The 21,544-nt window shown below is 33.2% G+C and overlaps 1 protein-coding gene and 1 pseudogene across 2 annotated transcripts in view; one reads left to right on the top strand and one right to left on the bottom strand.

The window, feature by feature from the left end:
* Positions 1–21,544, bottom strand: part of UFL1 (UFM1 specific ligase 1) — a 38,299-nt gene that overhangs the window by 13,398 nt on the left and 3,357 nt on the right. The window contains exons 4-12 of the mRNA XM_017886774.1: positions 20,659–20,756; positions 19,621–19,735; positions 17,413–17,543; positions 10,030–10,088; positions 7,987–8,133; positions 6,843–7,018; positions 5,581–5,760; positions 3,765–3,885; positions 1,425–1,547 (exon numbers count right to left, since the gene is read on the bottom strand). Of these exons, the coding sequence (XP_017742263.1) occupies positions 1,425–1,547; positions 3,765–3,885; positions 5,581–5,760; positions 6,843–7,018; positions 7,987–8,133; positions 10,030–10,088; positions 17,413–17,543; positions 19,621–19,735; positions 20,659–20,756 (1,150 nt within the window). The remainder of the gene's footprint in view (positions 1–1,424; positions 1,548–3,764; positions 3,886–5,580; positions 5,761–6,842; positions 7,019–7,986; positions 8,134–10,029; positions 10,089–17,412; positions 17,544–19,620; positions 19,736–20,658; positions 20,757–21,544) is intronic.
* Positions 21,121–21,544, top strand: LOC108538598 (40S ribosomal protein S24 pseudogene; annotated as a pseudogene). Its single transcript, XR_001888126.1, has one exon. The product of XR_001888126.1 is annotated as a 40S ribosomal protein S24 pseudogene (transcript).

Raw genomic sequence — 21,544 nt, 5'->3', positions numbered from 1 at the left:
TTTTTTTTTTTTTTTTTTTTTTTTTTAAATTTTCATTTAGGTGGGGATAAGGAAGAGGTGGTATCATGATTTCATTAAGTTTACCTTTTTTAAACAGAAAAATTAAAAATATCTTAATTTTAATTAGAAAAACAAAAGATGGCTCTTGCAGACTTTCTTTGCCAAGCACTAACAAGTCTAGGAAAAGAAAGATGCATATACTTAATTATCTCTCTTACATGTAAGCAACCAACCTGTTAGGTGTTACTATGAAAGTAAAAGGTACATAAAATTAATGTTTCCTATTTAAATTTGCAAAAGTCTACTTTTCAAAAATACCCTAATACTTGTTTTGCATGGCAGTGGAAGACCATAAAAATGATCACGGTAAGGTGAAACCATGCAAAGCTTTCTTAATAATCAATGGGAAAAATTACAATTGGTCTGTGGCCTTTAAAAATTTTTGGTAAACATTAAAAGCTTTTACTGTTGGTTATAAATGTATAGGAAAATGAAAAGTAAAACTAATGTTTATAATTTAATATGCTGTATTTTAATACATTAGAACATGAAGAATGAAAATGTTTTATTTCTGTGTAAAATACTTATCAGGAATAGTTTGAACAGTGTTTGCTTTCTTCTTATTATCAATTAACTTGCAGTATGGAGCAAGTACCTTTCCTATGCCTTATAAATTGTCATACCACTTTCTAACTCTGAATCAGCTTCCAATGTTTTATCCCTTGCCTTTTCAATGTCTTGGAATATCTCCAAGAATTGTAAAGTTTTTGCCCATTTCACATCTTCTAAGATGTTTTCATCCTTTTTGTCATAACCACTTTCCTCATTTTCTTGAACAATGGCAGTGTCAACATTCCCACAGTCAGCCATTCCCTCTATTAACTCCATTTATGCTTGATTCCAATTTTATTTTCAGTGTTACCACTTTTCATTTCTTTGCTTGCGCTTTTATCTTTGTTGGCCAATTCTCTTTTTGATTATCCATTTCTATAAAATATCACAGCGTTTATCACTGGGAGACAATTAGGCAATACAGCTACATGCTTTGTTGTTTGTGCATAAAGAATAACCAATGTGTAGTGACCAATCATTGACAAACTATAAAATGAGTGGTGTGATTGTCACAGATCATGATATGCATCTGTTATTTATGTACTGATTTGTGGACTGAAGAGCAGGCAGTGAAATCTGTACTTTATACAATACTCAGTACCAAAGTATCTTTGTATCCAGTATTTAAGATAAACGGTGTTGTTACTGGACTGATATTATTTAACTAAAGTGTGGTAACTGAAATTTGTGCCACTGAAACTGCAAAACAAGGACTTCCTGTATTAGCATATATACTTAATTACATACTTCTTAAGAAAATATGTTAAAAATATCACACATACACCAAGGAAAAGTAATGAAAAGCTACCTACCAGTGTGGGATGATTGAGTTTCATCATCACTATCATCATCTTTTCTTCCTTTCTTCTTGACTTTTTTAATTTTGTACTCTCTGGCATTGCCTCCACCTCCTCCTCTCACGCTTCCACTGCCCTCTGGTGGGAAAATGACATTAGTTAGCATTACTTAACTAAATCATCATTTTTAGAAAATAATGATGCTATATTGTTGTATTTAACTTTACAGCAGAAAAAATAAAGGTAAAATAAACTTTTAGACTCTTTTTAAATTTGGAGTTCCCTTATTAAAAGTTTAGTAAATCCAATAAATAAAAAATAATAATATATGAAATCTTTTGAGCAATGTACTTAGACTGACTGACTGCTCTGACTGACTGCATTCTCTTTCTCCTTCTCTAATGTCACCTCTTTTCTGTAACTCTCAATATTTTAACAAAAATCCATTCCTTCACTTCCTCTTCTACCTTCCCCAAAAGAAATGTGTCCTCCTTTGCTCATCTGTGTTACCACAGCCTCATCAATAACCTTCTATTACAAGACTTCACAAATTTAATTATTCTTATTTTGCCTTCTTGGTTGAAAGATTATTACCTGTTTTTAGAGGAGACATCCTGACTCATCTGCCACTCAACCAGATTATAAACTTCTGAAGAGTAAGGATCACGTGTCATTAATGTATATATTCTTTACAGAAATGCTTGAAACATAACACGTGCTCCATAAATGTTGACAATGAATATTAATTGGTTAAGTATAAGAGTATCATTACCTATTGACTATAGACTTAAAAAAATGAAACAAATGCAAACACTGTAAATAAAAATAAAAAATACTACTTCAGCATTTCCCTGCTCTTTGATATTTACATGTAAAATACCTACTCTACAAAATGGAATACTGATAATGGGTTTAAACCATTGAACATATTACAACTATATTATATTACTATAAAATAAGTAAAAGATTAGTCTTTTTAATAAAATAATCACTAAAGATCTTTTTCTAAATTCTGAATAGATTTGCTTTAGATTTCATCATATCCTAGAATTAAACTTCTATTAATTTATTTTCCCTTGCTTTGAAAATAAAAAAAAAAAATCTATTTTCAAAAGCATAAGTCTAAAGTGAACAAGCTTTTTACATTTGGCACTAAGTTTCCTATGGCAGGGGACATTCATGATTGACATGATTCCACACACTGTAATTAAACAATTATAATACAATAGCATTATCACTGAAAATAAAACAACAAATGACCCTTAACTTTTAATAAGAAATAAAATATTAAATAGACTAGTTATACTGACGTAAGTCATCAATTAAGGCAAATTTATAACTGTATCTTCAAATAATATGATAAAATATCCATAGCTATGAATATTACTGTGATTTATTTAAGTAATTTATTAATTTTCCTGGAAGAATAGAGAAATTTCATAATGCTATTGAAAGGTTTTACAGAAAAAGATTTTGGATGAGGAAATAAACTATCTCAAAGAATTAGGAGTGTATTTATTAAGGAAAAATGCTGAATATTGAATTTCTTCAGTTCCGATAAAGCACTAATAACACTATTCCTACTATAAAAACTATGGAAATACATGTTACTTTTCCAACGCAAATTACAAGCATACCAGTGATACCTAGAATAATTTCTAGTGACTTTAGAAAAAGAAATATAAAAATATTTCATTGAGAAATTCTTTCATTTAATAAGTATGTTTATAGGACACTTAAAATATATCAAGTGGTGCTTTGGGTATGTAGCAAGAGTACAACAATGAATGAGATCAACACGGTTCCCAAACAATAAAACACAACATGGTGATAAAGTGATGCAAATAAATTGACAAAATGAGGCGGCAGAGAGTGACTGTGGCTACTACTCAGAAGGGTTAGGAGGCCTCTCTAAGGAAGTGGCATTTAAAGTCGAGCTCTGAATGAAAGAATAAACCAGTTACTAAAGTTTGGGAGAGGGCATTCTAGGTAAAAAGAACAGTTAGTGTAAAAGCTTTGAGGTGAATATGACCCTGGCAAGTTTGAGAATCAAAAAAAAAAATGGGCTACTGGGCTGGAACAATGGGGAAAAACAAGAGATAAGCATGATGATAAAATTAAGTTTTCACACACACACACACACACACAAAAACCAGAAAACATAATCACCAATATTTCCATTTTAATATATCAAATTTAACACATTAGCAAAATATTTGGTTGGTATTAGCTGTTTAAAGGTAAATCAATAAAATAAAAGGCCTTTCAAAGGGCATAATAAATGTGATAAATGCAAAGTTCACTGCAGCAAATATAAAACTTATCTTTGAATATTCCTTGTTAACAATTTATTACCTGTTGCTTTCCTTCTTCGCTCATCTTTTTTATCCTTTTTACTTGTACTAATGCTTTCTAAAGTGGAGATTTGTTTCAGATCTTCTTCGGTGATTAAATGCACAGGATTATTTTTCATTTCCTAAAATAAAACATGGTTTTTGGTAGGTAAAACATATAGCATTTCCAAAAGCATAAAAGTTGTTTATATACTCACTAATTATGGTTTTGTTGCTTAGAAGAACTATAGAGCTTTGTTTCAGAGCTGTCACTCCAAGGGAAATGTTTCTCCTTGCCCAAAATAGGTCTCTTCCCTTGCTGCTCTTGACTTTTTTTGTACCCATTATTAACTAATGAGAAATCCTATCCTGTCACTTAACAACTGATTACACAGCGGCAATCAGATGCAATCCTCTCCAACTGTTACTGGCTGGTTTTACCACAGCTTAATCGATGCCCCATGCTCCTTCGTTTTTTGAGACTCCCAATTCCAATGCCACCTGGATACTTGAGATTATTAAAGATAATGAACCCTCCAGCCCCTACTCCACCCAAATTACCATATGTGAGTTGCATAGTAAGTTATATAATCTTTTTTTTTCCCCTCTGGACTCATTCTTAATAATCTCTGCTTTCCAAAATTTATAACAACGATGAAGTATTTCCAAGTTTGGATACTGATTCTTTCTGATGGGATAGGGTCCTATAATCTCTAGTGACAGAAGTATACATTTATGATAAAAACAGTATTATTTCCTTTTGTTTTCTAATGGAAAATGCTTAAAATGTTGACAGTTCACGTGAGATAATCACCTTTTCTGAATTTATTTTGTGGTTAGAGGGAGGAGCTCAAGGAAAGAAGAAAAGTGATGACCATGTTAAATTTTACTTGAGTAAAAAATCCCAAATAAAATAAAAGTCATTTAATAACTGGTAGTTAACATGGAACGGATGTTTTACATATATCCCTTATTTATATTTATTCTTTCCATAGTAGGCATCATAATCCTTTCTTTAAAGATAAGGAAACTAGAGCTCTATTTGTCCAAAGTCATACAGAGAATACACATTTTAAATTCAGGTTTGCTGACATCAAACATGTATATTTTTTAATCTTCTCTGCTGCTTATCAGGTTAAATGCAGAAGTTTATCTCATTTTTAGACTATTAAAGAGCTTAGAAGGAGAACAGCTAAACAATTTACATATTTAATAAGCCCTCATAAATTTATTAACAGTTTAAAATAAATAGGCCTATTTTACCTATTTGAGAGCAGGCTTAAGGAGGTGATGCTGCCAACTAGAAACATGAACTAAAGAGTCATTAACACAGACCTGGCACGACCTCTATTTCAAAATACTTTGACAGCAGCTGCTCTGAGGAACTAATAAATGGTAACAAAATTTATTTCTTCAGTAATTTACCCTGTCTGTGTACCCCAAATAGGAAAAACTACTGAGGCTCTGCTAGATTAATATATTGTGTATTGATTGACAAATACACTGTATATTTGTACATATCTACAGATACTGTTTTTTGTGCATTTTGATGTTTTAAAGTTGGACCAACCTCTGGACACTTAACTGAAAAGTGTGTAATTTCATTTATGTTATTTTAATTTATAAAGTCAGTTCACCAACTTTTAAGTCAGATGTTTTGATGGGAATAAGAGAAAAAACAAATCTGGGAGAGAAAATAAAAAGGAATGATACATTAAAGGGAAATAATAAAAGATATCAAGTGTTCACTTTTGCTTATCCCATTTTTCAAAAGACATCAGATGATTCTAAATTGAAAATATCATTAAGATTAGCAGATAAAAGGAAATCTGGCATACCTTTTCAGCCTTCTGGTGCATCAGCTCACGGAACAGTTCTGTACAGTCATTTATAAATTTTTCACTGACTACAACAGTGTCGCTAAAGACTACAGCTGAGGCCTGTTTGCTGAATGCCCTCATCACCTGCTGAAGCAATATGGCAGCATCTTCAACTGATAAAGAAGTGGGCAGCAGAGGCTAGAATTACAAACAAAATAAAAATAAAGTATAAATGCAATATAATGCAGTGAAACCATTTGCTATATACATATATGCTCTCTCTAGGTGATCTCATTAAGTCCAGTGGCTTTTGGAACCATATTTATGCCGATAACCTCCAAATTATATTTCTGGTTTCATCACCACTCTGAGCTCTGAAATCATATATCCTATTGCCTACCTTCCCCACTTGTATGCCTAACAGACATCTCCAATTGTTCAAAACAACACTGAAACCTACGAGGCACACATAGTTCGTCTTTCTCACGATGTCACAAACAGTCCACCAGAATATCCTGACAACCTTCAAAATGTATTTTGTCATAACTCTTTCTCCTATCTGAAATTATCTTACTGTTTTCCTTAACTACCTCTCCCTAATGAAAGTGTCCCTCCTAAAGACAGCAAGCTTGTCTGGCTACCATATCCCCAACAAGTATTAATAGAATGGTGCCTGGCACACAGAAGGTAGTTTTGTTAGATGAATAAAAGAACACTTAAATCTGTAATCTTTAGGACTTTCATATCCAAAACAGAGAATTTCTGCTTTATAAAGAGGGTCTGGGCCCGACTAAAAAATAATGGATTGGCCTCATTTATTTATCTTTACCTACACTTATCTTTTTGGCATACTGAAGGGCAAGTCAACATTGAACACTGAAGTAAACACTATCAGTGCCAAGGCAGCCTGTGTTAATACGTTAGAAGAGATTAATGGATAAGGAATAAACAAATGCTACACAATGCCTGATGCCAGTACAGCTGTAAATGCTTGGAAAAGATGTGAGAAGTCTCATCAATTCTTTATCACGATTAACAGGAGTGTTACACTGTTTGCTTGTTTGTTTTGAGATTTATAGAATTCTGGATATTGACTGTCCACATATAGTAGGTCACCCGAAAGACTTTAAGCCTAAAGATTATTTTTGTTATAACAATGATTAGAATTTGCCTCCAAAGCCAAGACCATCTTTATGTATCCTAATTTCTAAATGGTTAAATATTAGTAAAATATCAGTTGTCATTGGTTTAAAGAAAAGGGAGGAAAAGATAAAACATACCGCAATATCAACCCATGTTCCAGAGCTGATGGCTTCTTCTACTGATGCTTCCACTTGATCCACAAGTCCTTGACCAACACAAGCTGCTTTCAGAAACAAGAGTTGTGTAGTCTTATATCTTTTCTTTATGTAGCTTACAGCATCTGGGATTCCAAGTCTGGATAAAGCATCAAATTCTACAAATACATCACAAAGTTGGATTAGAATTATCAATTACATGTAAGACAAAAGTGAAAAATACAGACTTAAAATTACAGCCAATAAAGTTATTAAAGATATCTACCTTCTTACCTCCCTTAACTCCACCCCAAATAATCATGGTTAAGAAAACTAGTTATAATGAAGTTCTAATCCATGACTATAATTGAAGAAACTGAAAAGCACATCTTAAGAAGTCAAGAAAACATAAGGAAAACCCAGTATTATACCATACGTTTAAATTGTTTATATACTAAGGACATACAGGTTTATTACTGAGGAAGTAATCTGTTATGCAGTTTGACTTGGATTATAAAATTGATTAAACTAAGCCATATATATATGTGTATATATATCTTATATATATGCTAATTGTTTAAATAACTAAATTCAGTCCAATTTATCCAAAAGACAGTAGAACTTCAGACACAGAATTTAGAATAACTTCAATGTTTCCAAAGTATTAGGTAACCAATAAAAATACACATTGTAAATCTGATATTCAACAAAATATTTCTAAGATGATATATCTGAAAAACTGGGCAACTTCACAAAATGTAAGATATAATAATTACTTATATGAATTAAAAAATACTTTTAAGTTTATAGTGCCATCTTAATAAATGTAACTGGAAGATTGGCAGCAATTAGCACCAGCTTTTAGCCTTTTTACTTTATAATTGTTCAATAACTATAGAACTAAACTCAGTTCCAAGACCCATAGAAACTCACAGTGTGATTACTTTATACTCGAAGGGAACCACTATCATCTTCTGATCATACAGGACCATATATGTAGACTCCAGGGTTCCCATTTTTAAATTATTATTATTATTTTTAATATAACCCACAGATCAAAGGAGAACTCTAGGGTTAGTATAATACTTTTGAAGAATGAGTTTAGTGTTAAAAAGAAATTTTAGTTTTAAAGAAATAAGAAAGTTACCTAGATAGCCATTCTGCCTGAAAAAGGAATCCACCCAAGTACTCTGTGTCCTGGAGTAGATGTCAGGGACAAACACAGCTTTATCCTGTCTCCCACCAACCACAGTGCCTCGTAAACGTCCGCTATTAACAAGTTCCTCAAGCACAGCTTAAAACAAACCCACATGAATACAAATAAATCAGAGCGGGTATAAATCTTAAAAAGTAAAATACTTTATTATGTCATAATTTACTTATTCTTAACCTTTAAAAAAACCAATCTGAAGTTTAAATAGCAAAAATAAAGGTAGTATATTTTAGACAAAATTTTCCTGCCATTTATGAGAATATTCAGATTATAAATTCAGGGAAATTTTGCATTTTGGCAACTAGCTAAAGGTGTTGAACTTGTAACTCAAACTAGTTAATATTAACCTGAAATTTTTAGTTTGAGTAATTTTGGGGAAAACATAGCATGCCATTATCTATTTCATGATTCACTAAAAACAGATGATAAAACACTTGAAGAACAGGTAATACACAATTATTAGTGTTAACAAGTTCCGTTTTTTAATATTAAAAAAATCAAGACACCTAGACTATATTAGCACCAGCAGTGTGAAATAAAACTATGAGCATTTTAAAGAGTTATTACATTTCCACTGTTTACATTGAAGTAAGACATTTCAGTCCTACCTATAAGAACAGTATAATGCCTTGGTTAAGAGGATCAATTCTAGAATCAGACTAAGTCTAAACCTCAACTCTGCCACCCACTAGCTATGAAACACTAGACAAGTCATTGTCCTTATTTCTCCATTTTCGTTATCTGTGAAATGGGGATAATAACAATATTATCTTACAGAATTGTTGTATTCAAGTAAATTGCTTGGAACGGTAGCTGGCAGGTAATAAAGACTCAATAATAATTATTAACTAAGTACCACTACCATCACCACCACCATGAAGTGGAAGGTGCTGCCATTAATACCAAATTTATATTTTTATTTAAATCATAACATTTAACATTTTGTTTTAGAAATTAAAATCCTCTAAAAGGAAAAGCAGATGGAAGGGAGCTATTCTAAGTGAATCAGCAAGCACATTCAAAAGATGATTGGCAAAAAGAAAGGCTAATGAAAATTAGTCTGTAACAGAAATAAAAATTAGTTTGTGCATGAATTTTAAAATTGCAATGTTGAGTAAATTAGAATACATCAAAAAAGTCCAGATTTCTCAATAGACTACAACACACAATCCTCAATTTAATATGACTGTACAATGTAAATCCATTCTAAATTCTGACCAAAGTTGTGAAGTCACTGTTATTTGAAGAACTTTACATTGTAATGAAATTACACCAACCCCTAATTACATAGATTCCAAAAAATTCAGTTTAATTTTAAATCAAACAAAAATTTTAAAGTTCATATTCTGAATATACAGTGAAAATTAATTTTGGTTCAATACTTGATATTTCTTTTCCATTTTCATTTTAGTTCTTACATTTGCACAGGTAATCTGAGTTGAAAGACAAAATCATTGCTTTTAAAAATTATTTCAGCAAAGCATTAAAAAACCCTCAAAACCTCCCAAGAGCTTCACAAACAACAAAGATAATGAACAAAGATTATTTTCGAGATAATATGTTGTTTGAATGATAAGAATATACTTTTATTGCTATCAACTCTTGGTAACGATTGTTAGTGAAACATGATTTACTTTCATATTAGATAATGTAGCAAAATCATAAGAAACAAAGTAAAAACTATTCTTAATCTTACAATTTTAAATCTCTATATGTACATATATAATAGAGTGTGTGTGACATATATTTTCATTATAAATGCTTACTTTTTTTCATTATACTCCTCTAGGGCTAACCAATATTAAATGTGTGGTGACTATCACAGATAGGTACATATGTAAAACTTGATACAGAAACTTTTTTAAACCAGGAAATATTTTAGTTACATTAACAAAGAGGAAAAAGCATTAAAGTTAGTTTTACATTAATAGCCTATTCAGCAGCTAATTAAGTAAATATAATTTAAACCAAACTCACAGTAAAGAAGTTGCTCCTGAAATCCATATTTTGAAATCAAAGAATTCACAGCTGTAGGCCTTTATGGAAAGTTAAAAAAAAAAAAACAAACTTCTTACTCATTATAGTGTTATAGATTAACGAACTTAAAAAATAGGATAATTAGAATTTAAGAAAAATACTGTTTAAAATTAAAAATAAAGTCAAAAATTACACCAAATTTTAAATCCTTAATTGGAATGTTGCTACTGAAATATCAGGGACATCAACTTGTACTTGCAATCAAGGATCAGTTTACATTCCCATTCCTCTAAATTCTCAGATTTCCATGATACGTAACTATTTGCCTTGGTCTTTAGGTTTTTCTTCAATGTTTTTTCTGTCTGGGAGGCTGGTTCCTTACTTGGGAATATTCAAGTGGATGTCATATGATTCTATTTTCGAAGAAAAATGAGATCACATGTGCACTGAAAATGTTTGGAATGATACGAGGCTAGATTAGGGTGACTGACTGAGAGCGATCCATTTAAAAATTTTTTTTTTCTTTTGAGTATTTTCTATTTTCTGCAATGACTATGCATTTCTTTTGTTAACCAGTTTTATTGCAATAAGGTATAATTTAAATTACATAAAATCTACCCCATCATAAATGTACAATTCAATGATCTTAACACATTTATAGAGTTGTGCAACCATTGCTATACAATCCAGTTTATAATGTTTTCATCAGCCAAAAAGTTATTTGATAGCTATCTGCAGTTAATTCCTGCTGCCACTCCTAAATCTCGACAATGATCTGTTTTCTGCCTCTATAAATTTGCCTTTCTAGCCATTAACATAAATGGAATTAGTATGTGCTCTTTCTGTGTTTCTGAGATTCATCCATGATGAAATATGCATCAGTAGTTCATTCCTTCTTATTGATGAACAGCATTCCCTTGTATGAATATACCACATTTTGTTTATATACTCATCAGTTGACAGACGGGTGAACTATTTCCAGTTTGTGGCTATTGTGGATAACGCTCCTATGAACATTTATGTTTTTGACTTTGTATGGATGAATGTTTTCATTTCTTTGGGGTGGACCCCTATGACTGTATCTCATTTATAATACCTATAGTTTTTTTTTTTTTAAGGTAAAGGATTCAAGAAAATAATCTAGACTTTTTATTCTGATTACAATTTTTTTTATATTCATTTTAAGCCAGTATGCCTGTTTTTTCTAGTTAAGGTTAGTCTGTTTTCATTTTTAATGCATATAACAAAATGACTTAAGTAATTCTAACATTTCAATCCTCCATTATTGATGATTTAGGATACTGTAAACATTTTCTACTTCAAACTTGTGAAAGCAGAAACAGTTGTATGAAAATGAATTGACTATTTAAAACTGTGTTTTTGAGTAAATTACTATTTTTACCAAATTCTTAGGATCAATTTGCTTTTTATTAAATTGTTTTACTCAAAATTTTCAGCTATAGTATCTGGAAGCACGGCAGGGGCTTTAGTCAGTTTAGTGTTGCTATAACAAAAGCCTTGAGGCTGGGTAACTTACAAAGAGAAAAGGTTTATTTGGCTCATGATTCTGGTGGCTGGAAAGTTCAAGATTGAGCAGCTACATTTTTTGAGGGTTTCAAGCTGTTCCAATTTACAGTGGTAAAAATCACATAGTGAAAGAGGAAACAAAGGGGAAAAATCAAGGAAGCCATACTCCTTTCAACAATATGTTCTCTAGAGAATGAATGCATTCCCCTGAGAACAAGAATTCACTCACCCTGGTAGGAGGGCAATAATCTATTCATGAGAGATCCACTCCTGTGACCCAAACACTTACTAGGCCCTACCTCCCAATTCTGCCACATTGGTGATCAAACTGCAACATAAGTTTTAGTGGGTACAAACCACATCCAAACCATAGCAAACCTCCAAACCAACAAGGTCTAGGTCCTCTGTGAATTTTGCTCTCCTCTGTTTACCTTATAACTGTTACAACCTCTCATGTTTTTTTGTCTTTTGTTCCCTTCAACCCAAACACATCCTTACAAAAATGTAGAAGGTTCCTTGAAGGACTTCATCTTAAAATGTCTAGGTACCTAACTTATTGTGGGTGTTCAATAAACAATGAATTGAGTTGTGCAAAATTTCTAGCTTTTTTGTATGATGAAATTCTAGCTGAGTTTTTATTTCAATTTGGAATACAACGTATTTAGTATACCTACATATATCGTTCTTCTCACTAACTACTTCCTGTGCTTCTCTCTGGCTATCCATAACAATAAGAAATATCCATAAAAACAAGAAATATAAACTTTTTAAAAGTCAGAGATGCAGGTGTCTCCTTTGAAGTTAGACTAGAGAAGTGGGATGGTTCCTTATTTTTAAGAGACAAATATGAAGATATGGTGCCTTAAATGGTACTATCTGGAAGCCACATAACCTAGAACATATTTTGAGGCTCAAAACTTATTTTCCTCTCATTATTTGATGGTACCTCCATATAGCGAAACTCAGGACTACTATGAATGAGAAAAACAGCTGATTTTGATGAAAATTACCATCACCACAATAATTAGTCAAAGAAAAAAGGTAAATATTTATAAATAGGAACAAAGACATTTCTAGTTTTTAGTTTTTGACAAAGTAATAAATGAACAGGGTACAAAAAAGTTATAAAACTGAAGAATCCCTCTCCATTCCTATCACCCAGCTACCCAGTTTCTCTCCCCAGAAACAACCATCCATTTCTCGTGTTAGGAGGGTGATCTGGTGCAGGCTGTCAGAGCCTACATGGAGTAAAGAGAACACCCACATGAGAACATGAGAAAGGGAGCTGGAGTAGCAATGGGAAACCAGTCACCCAAGGGGAATTAATCAAGTAACTAAATACATTAAGGATAATAGGAGTTAGATGTTTCCTAGTCAGTGAAGAAAGCTACAAACATGGAAAATAAGGAAACTAGAATGAAAGGAAACTTACGGTATTGGACTAGAATTGGAAGTATCAGCACAAACTCGCAGTTTCCAATACACATAGATAAAGATATAGAAATACAGATGTATAGAGGGGTGTATATACATGTGTATGTGTAACTCCTAGTTCAACGGTCCCCAACCTTTTTGGCACCAAGGACTGGTTTCATGGAAGACAAATTTTGCACGGACCCAGGTTGTAGGGGATGGTTTCAGGATGAAACTGTTCCACCTCAGATCATCAGGCATTTGGTTCTCAGAAGGGGCATGCACCCAACATCCCTTGTACGCACAGTTTACAATAGGGTTCACGCTCCTATGAGAATCTAATGCCACCACTGATCTGACAGGAAGAGCAGCTCAGGTGGTAATGCTGGCTTGCCCACTCTCACCTGTTGCACAGCCTGGTTCCTAATAGGCTACAGACTGGTACTGCTTGGCAGCCTGGGGATTGGGGGCCCTTGTGCTAGTCTGTCTACTCTGAGAGGGCCTGGGAGAAGTGAGAACCCAATAGTGGTAAGTAATGTAGTATCCAGATCTTGGTTTCTAAATCCCATACTCTACTAAAAGAAAGCAGAGATCTCTGGAGAAATGGCTGATTTGAGGCTTGGGACAGGGAAAGTATGAACTAAGCCTGGAACATCTTAAGCCAGAAAGAAAAGAAAGTTTCAAGAATGATGGGGGCATGCAAAAAGCCAACCTGCAGGCGCTACCACTAGCTACATCAGGGCCAGTATGAACATGTAAATAATGACAGCAGATTATAATCCAATAAATAGCAGACAAGCAACAATGAACATTCTATAAAATAATCGGCCTGTGATCTTCAAAAGTATCAAGGTCATGAATGTCAAGGAAAAATCAAGTAAGTATTCCAGATTGAAAGTGACTAAGGACTCATATCAATTAAATGCAATCTGTGATCCTGAATTGGATCCTTTTTCTACAAAGAACATTATTACAATAACGAGTAAAACATAAAGGGGATCCAAGGACTAGATGGCAGTAATCAATCAATGTTAGTTTTCTGTTTTTGATGACTATATTATAGCTATATAGGATGATGCCCCTTTCTATAGGAAATACAGATTGTAGTATCTGTGGTGACAGAACATCATGTCAGCAACTTCCTCTCAAACTGGTCAGAAAAAATAGTTCTCTTGCACAGAGGAAGGGAGGGAGGAAATCATTTCATTAGAATACAACCTCTCCTTCTAGCCTTCTCCCTTTTGTACCCTAGTGACTTACATGCATTAGGTGCTCAACAAATGCTTGTTGATTGGTTGAATGACAAAAAGAGAAATCACTGTGGCTGCCACGTGAAATCACCTAAGATGACAGCACAGAACTGGGAAGAAAAGATGGCATGAAACAACACTTTAAAGGATAGTGAAAGAAAGAGCTAGAGAAGGTAACTTAGAAGATGCAGCCAAAAGAGATAAGAAGAAATTTAAAGTGTTATGTTTAAAAAAAGAATATTTCAAGGAGGAAGTTGTAACTGGAGTTAAATGCTGCTGTAAAGCCAAATAAACAGAAAGTATCCATTAGACTTACAAATATTGAGACATGAGTGCTATATATGTAGCAGAAGCTAGATAGGTGGGTTAAGAAGTGACAGAAGGTAACTGACACACTGAATGTAGATTTCAACTATCCAGAAGGTTCACTTTAAGGGAGGGAACAAACAGCATGATAGATGATATAGAATAAAGGGGTTCAGAGAGATTTGTTTTAAAATGGGAGACTTTTGGACATACTTAAATGCTGGTAGGGCCTATAGCCACTGAGATGAAGTTGATAACACAGGACAGAGGAGATAATTAAGAATATAGGTTTTCTGAATTCTATGCTGGAGTCCGTTACACAGACTCAAATATTTCAGAAATTTTATTTTAGAAAAGTCAGTGATTTTGAAAGTATCACTGTTATTCATTACAATTATAGAATGCTATAAAGTAAAAAATGTCATAAAATTCTCTAGCCCCATATGATGCCCAAAGAAGTTAGGTGACTGACTTATCTGCTCAAGGTCATGTGCCTATTATGTGATAAAGCTATGAACCAAATTCTTCTGACTTTAAATTGCATGTTCTTTCCATGATTCAAGGGTGACACTTATATACTGATCTGGGCAGCAGTTTTAAACTGCATTCTGCAGAAGTGTACATGGGGTCACAAGGGTGGTGAAGGTAGGGAGAGGAAGGAGATGCGGACTGGAGAGAGAGGCTGCATTCTAGAACTCTGGAATCTCAATTTCTATTTTACAAAACTGCCCTTTAATCTGTTTAATAAACTGGGTTCCTAAATGAGACTTTATTAAAACAAAGAAAAGATTCAGCTGCTGGGAAAAAAATGCAAACCATGATCAAAGAAATGTGAAAACATATATACTTTAAAATATACTTACCGGGTAATGGCACTGAATAGTCCCCGGATACGTGCTTTATGTCGAGCTACAAAAGCTTCTGTAAAATTACTCCTCTATTATCAAGATCAATATGTCCATTGATAATTCTACCAAGTCGCTGAGTTAGTGCCTGTGGGTAAAGATGTAAATTTTATTAATTTAAAAGAAAAGAATTACACATATGCATTTGCATAGTTATACTCAAGTCATGCTGCATGCTGAGGTATCAATCATGTGACTGAGAAATTTTAACAAGCATAAATTATAAGATATATCAACTAAAGTGAAGATTCAGTATCTAGAAAAGTTCACTATCTCATAGCAGAGCCAAGAAATGAGTTAAATTGCTTGCTTACATATTAAAAGGTTGAGCTGTCATATTAGCTCTTGTTAATGAGGGGTATTTCTAATATAAAATAAAATGACTATCAATATGATGATGATTTGATACGATGGTTTCTAGATATGGGCAGCCTCCAATATATAGAGAGCCAAGACATACAAATGGGTCTTGGAGAAGACCCTTTCTGGAGCTTCTAATACTAACAGAAGTATAAATGTTATTTCAGATTCTGCAACAGAGGGAAATGTAAGACCTCAAAAGCTATCCTCTCTAATGCAAATTTATGCCTGTCCAGAAGATCTATGTCAGATGATCTGATTTCTTGGTAACCTTCTTTCAAGTTCAGCAGAATTTTCTCTACAGCTATACTACGACTGACATCAGGTACATCAGAAATAAGTTTGGACATATTTCACATTCTAAGTTAAATCTACTCAAGTCAGCTCAGCTCAAATTTTATGACATAGAAAATGTTTTCAAACAACTTAATGAGCTTTTAGAATACTGCTATATTCAGAATGGAACTGAAAATATTAAAACTAGATACGTTACTAAAATGTATTCAGAAACAGTTTTATAAGAAATCATTTGGATTTGAGCTGGATACTTTAAAGAAGTATTTTGAAAATACATTTTTTGTCCTGTGATTAACGTATGTTTGCTCATGTAAAATAGAACTTCAGCTCCTGAAATACTATATAAAACAGATCTATACTATAAACGGTATTTTAAATGGAGTTAGGGAAGCTCATTTTCTTAATATGAGTAAGTAAATCTGCTTGTATTATANAGCCAAATAAACAGAAAGTATCCATTAGACTTACAAATATTGAGACATGAGTGCTATATATGTAGCAGAAGCTAGATAGGTGGGTTAAGAAGTGACAGAAGGTAACTGACACACTGAATGTAGATTTCAACTATCCAGAAGGTTCACTTTAAGGGAGGGAACAAACAGCATGATAGATGATATAGAATAAAGGGGTTCAGAGAGATTTGTTTTAAAATGGGAGACTTTTGGACATACTTAAATGCTGGTAGGGCCTATAGCCACTGAGATGAAGTTGATAACACAGGACAGAGGAGATAATTAAGAATATAGGTTTTCTGAATTCTATGCTGGAGTCCGTTACACAGACTCAAATATTTCAGAAATTTTTATTTTAGAAAAGTCAGTGATTTTGAAAGTATCACTGTTATTCATTACAATTATAGAATGCTATAAAGTAAAAAATGTCATAAAATTCTCTAGCCCCATATGATGCCCAAAGAAGTTAGGTGACTGACTTATCTGCTCAAGGTCATGTGCCTATTATGTGATAAAGCTATGAACCAAATTCTTCTGACTTTAAATTGCATGTTCTTTCCATGATTCAAGGGTGACACTTATATACTGATCTGGGCAGCAGTTTTTAAACTGCATTCTGCAGAAGTGTACATGGGGTCACAAGGGTGGTGAAGGTAGGGAGAGGAAGGAGATGCGGACTGGAGAGAGAGGCTGCATTCTAGAACTCTGGAATCTCAATTTCTATTTTACAAAAACTGCCCTTTAATCTGTTTAATAAACTGGGTTCCTAAATGAGACTTTATTAAAACAAAGAAAAAGATTCAGCTGCTGGGAAAAAAATGCAAACCATGATCAAAGAAATGTGAAAACATATATACTTTAAAATATACTTACCGGGTAATGGCACTGAATAGTCCCCGGATACGTGCTTTATGTCGAGCTACAAAAGCTTCTGTAAAAATTACTCCTCTATTATCAAGATCAATATGTCCATTGATAATTCTACCAAGTCGCTGAGTTAGTGCCTGTGGGTAAAGATGTAAATTTTTATTAATTTAAAAGAAAAGAATTACACATATGCATTTGCATAGTTATACTCAAGTCATGCTGCATGCTGAGGTATCAATCATGTGACTGAGAAATTTTAACAAGCATAAATTATAAGATATATCAACTAAAGTGAAGATTCAGTATCTAGAAAAGTTCACTATCTCATAGCAGAGCCAAGAAATGAGTTAAATTGCTTGCTTACATATTAAAAGGTTGAGCTGTCATATTAGCTCTTGTTAATGAGGGGTATTTCTAATATAAAATAAAAATGACTATCAATATGATGATGATTTGATACGATGGTTTCTAGATATGGGCAGCCTCCAATATATAGAGAGCCAAGACATACAAATGGGTCTTGGAGAAGACCCTTTCTGGAGCTTCTAATACTAACAGAAGTATAAATGTTATTTCAGATTCTGCAACAGAGGGAAATGTAAGACCTCAAAAGCTATCCTCTCTAATGCAAATTTATGCCTGTCCAGAAGATCTATGTCAGATGATCTGATTTCTTGGTAACCTTCTTTCAAGTTCAGCAGAATTTTCTCTACAGCTATACTACGACTGACATCAGGTACATCAGAAATAAGTTTGGACATATTTCACATTCTAAGTTAAATCTACTCAAGTCAGCTCAGCTCAAATTTTTATGACATAGAAAAATGTTTTTCAAACAACTTAATGAGCTTTTAGAATACTGCTATATTCAGAATGGAACTGAAAAATATTAAAAACTAGATACGTTACTAAAATGTATTCAGAAACAGTTTTATAAGAAATCATTTGGATTTGAGCTGGATACTTTAAAGAAGTATTTTGAAAATACATTTTTTGTCCTGTGATTAACGTATGTTTGCTCATGTAAAATAGAACTTCAGCTCCTGAAATACTATATAAAACAGATCTATACTATAAACGGTATTTTAAATGGAGTTAGGGAAGCTCATTTTCTTAATATGAGTAAGTAAATCTGCTTGTATTATAAATTAATCTCATGCAATTATGGTTTGGCAAATTTTGCAAGTTGGAATTTCTCAAAGTGATAGATACCTAAAGAGAGATTTGGATTTTCCCTTGTTTCAGTAAATATAAAACAGAACTAGCATTATTTAGTTTCTCCATTGTGTTAGATGTTTCACTAGATTTCAATGAAGCCTATAAAAAAGACAGTATTTCCTGTTTTACAGATATGTAATGTGAAGCATAAAAGAGATGACATGATTTTCCTAATGTCAAATAAGAAGTGGTACAGACAGTATTCAAATCAAGGTCTTTTAAAAATCTCAAAAGCTTATGTCCTTTCCACTGTACCAAATTAATTTCTATGATTCTAAAAAAACAAACAAACAAAAAAACAGAAAAAACTAAACAAGAAAATAGCCTATGTTTTCAGGCAGCATTGTTATTACACATAAGATATTTGAGTATTGACACAAATACCTAAAGTTAAGAGAATGTCAGATTCCTTGGTTCTTCTTCCCATCATTCTGACAGTTTAGAAGACGATAAATGGTGAAATCAAAAGATATTGGCACTACTGACATTTGGAACAAAAAAACTCTTTGTTGGGGGGATGTCCTGTACATTGTAGGATGTTTAGCAGCATCCCTGACCTTTACTCACAAGATGCCAGTAGTACCCCACATAAATTATTATCTCCATCAATTATTTCTTAAAATTTAACTGGGCAATCAGAAATTTAATCGTCTGGTTACAGTTTCTATATACCTGGTATCAAAAGCATTAAATAAATCTATGCACTTATTATACATTTGCTAATTGCATCAAAGCAGCCCTAGAGCTTAGTCTATAAATTAGTTTTAGGATGTCTCTCAGTTCAGGAAGATTACAATCATTTTTAAAGTGTCTCCTCAGAACCATTAATGTACAAGAAGTACCCCACAAATATACTGCTACAACATATATCAAATCAGACACCTGCAATAAATCAACTGATGGTAAGGAAGTCTCATTTTTTTCCCCTTCCATTCAAAGTCTTTGTTTAAAATCCTTTGGTAAAAAGACATATTGTATTATTAGGAAAAAAAATACCTGTGTCAGAAAGTTTCCAGGAAGATCATAGGTTTTACACAGTTCTGATATGGTGACCTGACCACTTTCTTGCAATTTATCATTTACCTCTTCTGCCAACCGATCCAAGTAATTCCTAATAGTGAAAAAAATAAAAGAATAGAAAAAAGTATTAGGAATGTTTTTTCTGTTGACTCGTTTTATGTTTAATTTCCGTTGAAATGAAGTGTGCCCCAAAAGTAATGAAATGTGTGTGTACATGAACACCACTCATCACTCATATTTTAAAAAATATTTTTTTCTCATTAGTGTAGCTAAACGTAAGGTTAATCAAACAATACATTTTTTTTTTCTTTTTCTTTTTTGGCATCAAGGTCTCACTCTGCCACCCAGGTTGGAGTGCTATGGCATGATCATGGCTTACAGCGGCCTTGACCTCCTGGGCTCAAGCAGTCCTCCTACCTCGGCCTCCTGAGTAGCTGGGACTATAGGTGCGAGTCACCACATCTGGCTAATTTTTTATTTAGTAAACTTAATTAGTGAAATGGGGTTTTGCCATGTTGTCAGGTTGGCATGCTGGGATTTTTTTAAGTGGAAATTTGTATTTAATTTTCATTAACATTTTTGGAACAAATTTGCTTTCAGAGTTAAGATTACATGGGAAAGAATGTAAAAGTTATGTTTTACATTTTCTTCTTAAGAAAAACACAGAAGTCTGTATTATTTCTAAGTATTCCATACATTAACACTAAATTTTTTTTTTTTTTTTTTTAATTTGAGACAGGATCTTTGTTGTTACGTAGGCTGGTCTCAAATTCCTGGTCAAGTAATCCTCCAGCCTCCACCTTCTGAGTAGCTGGGATTACAGGTACATGCCACCACATGTGGCTTAAGCACTTACTCTTTAAGTGAAATAAACCTTATCATGAAAATCAGCACTGTAAGAGTTCTAAATGAAATGTCTAACTGGCCATAATTGGCCTAAATTTAAACACTATTAAAAAAAGAAAGAAAGAAAATCAACGAAGTGCTCCTAAATTTGTACTTTATTATACTTACTCATCTATCAGTTGTCCCAACACTAACTGAACATGCTTTTCTGATTTAATGATGTCACCAATTCTATTTTCAATATGAATCAGGTCGACATTAATTACCTGGAAAACAAATACAAATTCTATTAGTGATAAGTTTGTATTGTTTCTTAAGTTTGACATTATAAACTTAGAACTATATTTTTAAAGAAATTGCTGGCCAGGCATGGTGGCTCATGCCTGGATCCCTTCAGTTCCAGGAGGCATGATGAGGCAGGAGGATCCCTTCAGTTCAAGAGTTTGAGACCAGCCTGGGCAACATAGGGAGACCCCCCGTCTCAAAAAAAAAAAAAAAAGAAAAAGAAAGAAATTGCTTATTCTTAAATTTTGAATCAATCTGAAATAATACAAAAAGCATTGGCCAAATAAAAAATTAGAGGTGTATTGCTTATTTATTTTTAGTTCTAAAGAATTACACTGTCCTCTTTTCCTCCCTGACTGTCTGAAGATAGGCCGCCATCATGAATGACACTGTAACTATCTGCACTAGAAAGTTCATGACCAACCGACTACTTCAGAGGAAACAAATGGTCATTGATGTTCTTCACCCTGGGAAGGCAACAGTGCCTAAGACGGAAATTCGGGAAAAACTAGCCAAAATGTACAAGACCACACCGGATGTCATCTTCGTATTTGGATTCAGAACTCATTTTGGTGGTGGCAAGACAACTGGCTTTGGCATGATTTATGACTCCCTGGATTATGCAAAGAAAAATGAACCCAAACATAGACTTGCAAGACATGGCCTGTATGAGAAGAAAAAGACCTCAAGAAAGCAACGAAAGGAACGCAAGAACAGAATGAAGAAAGTCAGGGGGACTGCAAAGGCCAATGTTGGTGCTGGCAAAAAG

This window comes from Rhinopithecus bieti, unplaced genomic scaffold (genome assembly GCF_001698545.2).
Source record: "Rhinopithecus bieti isolate Rb0 unplaced genomic scaffold, ASM169854v2 scaffold_14937, whole genome shotgun sequence".
NCBI classification, from domain to species: Eukaryota; Metazoa; Chordata; class Mammalia; order Primates; family Cercopithecidae; genus Rhinopithecus; species Rhinopithecus bieti.
The sequence above is the reverse complement of the archived record's forward strand: the minus strand, read 5'-3'. Positions and strand labels throughout refer to the sequence as shown.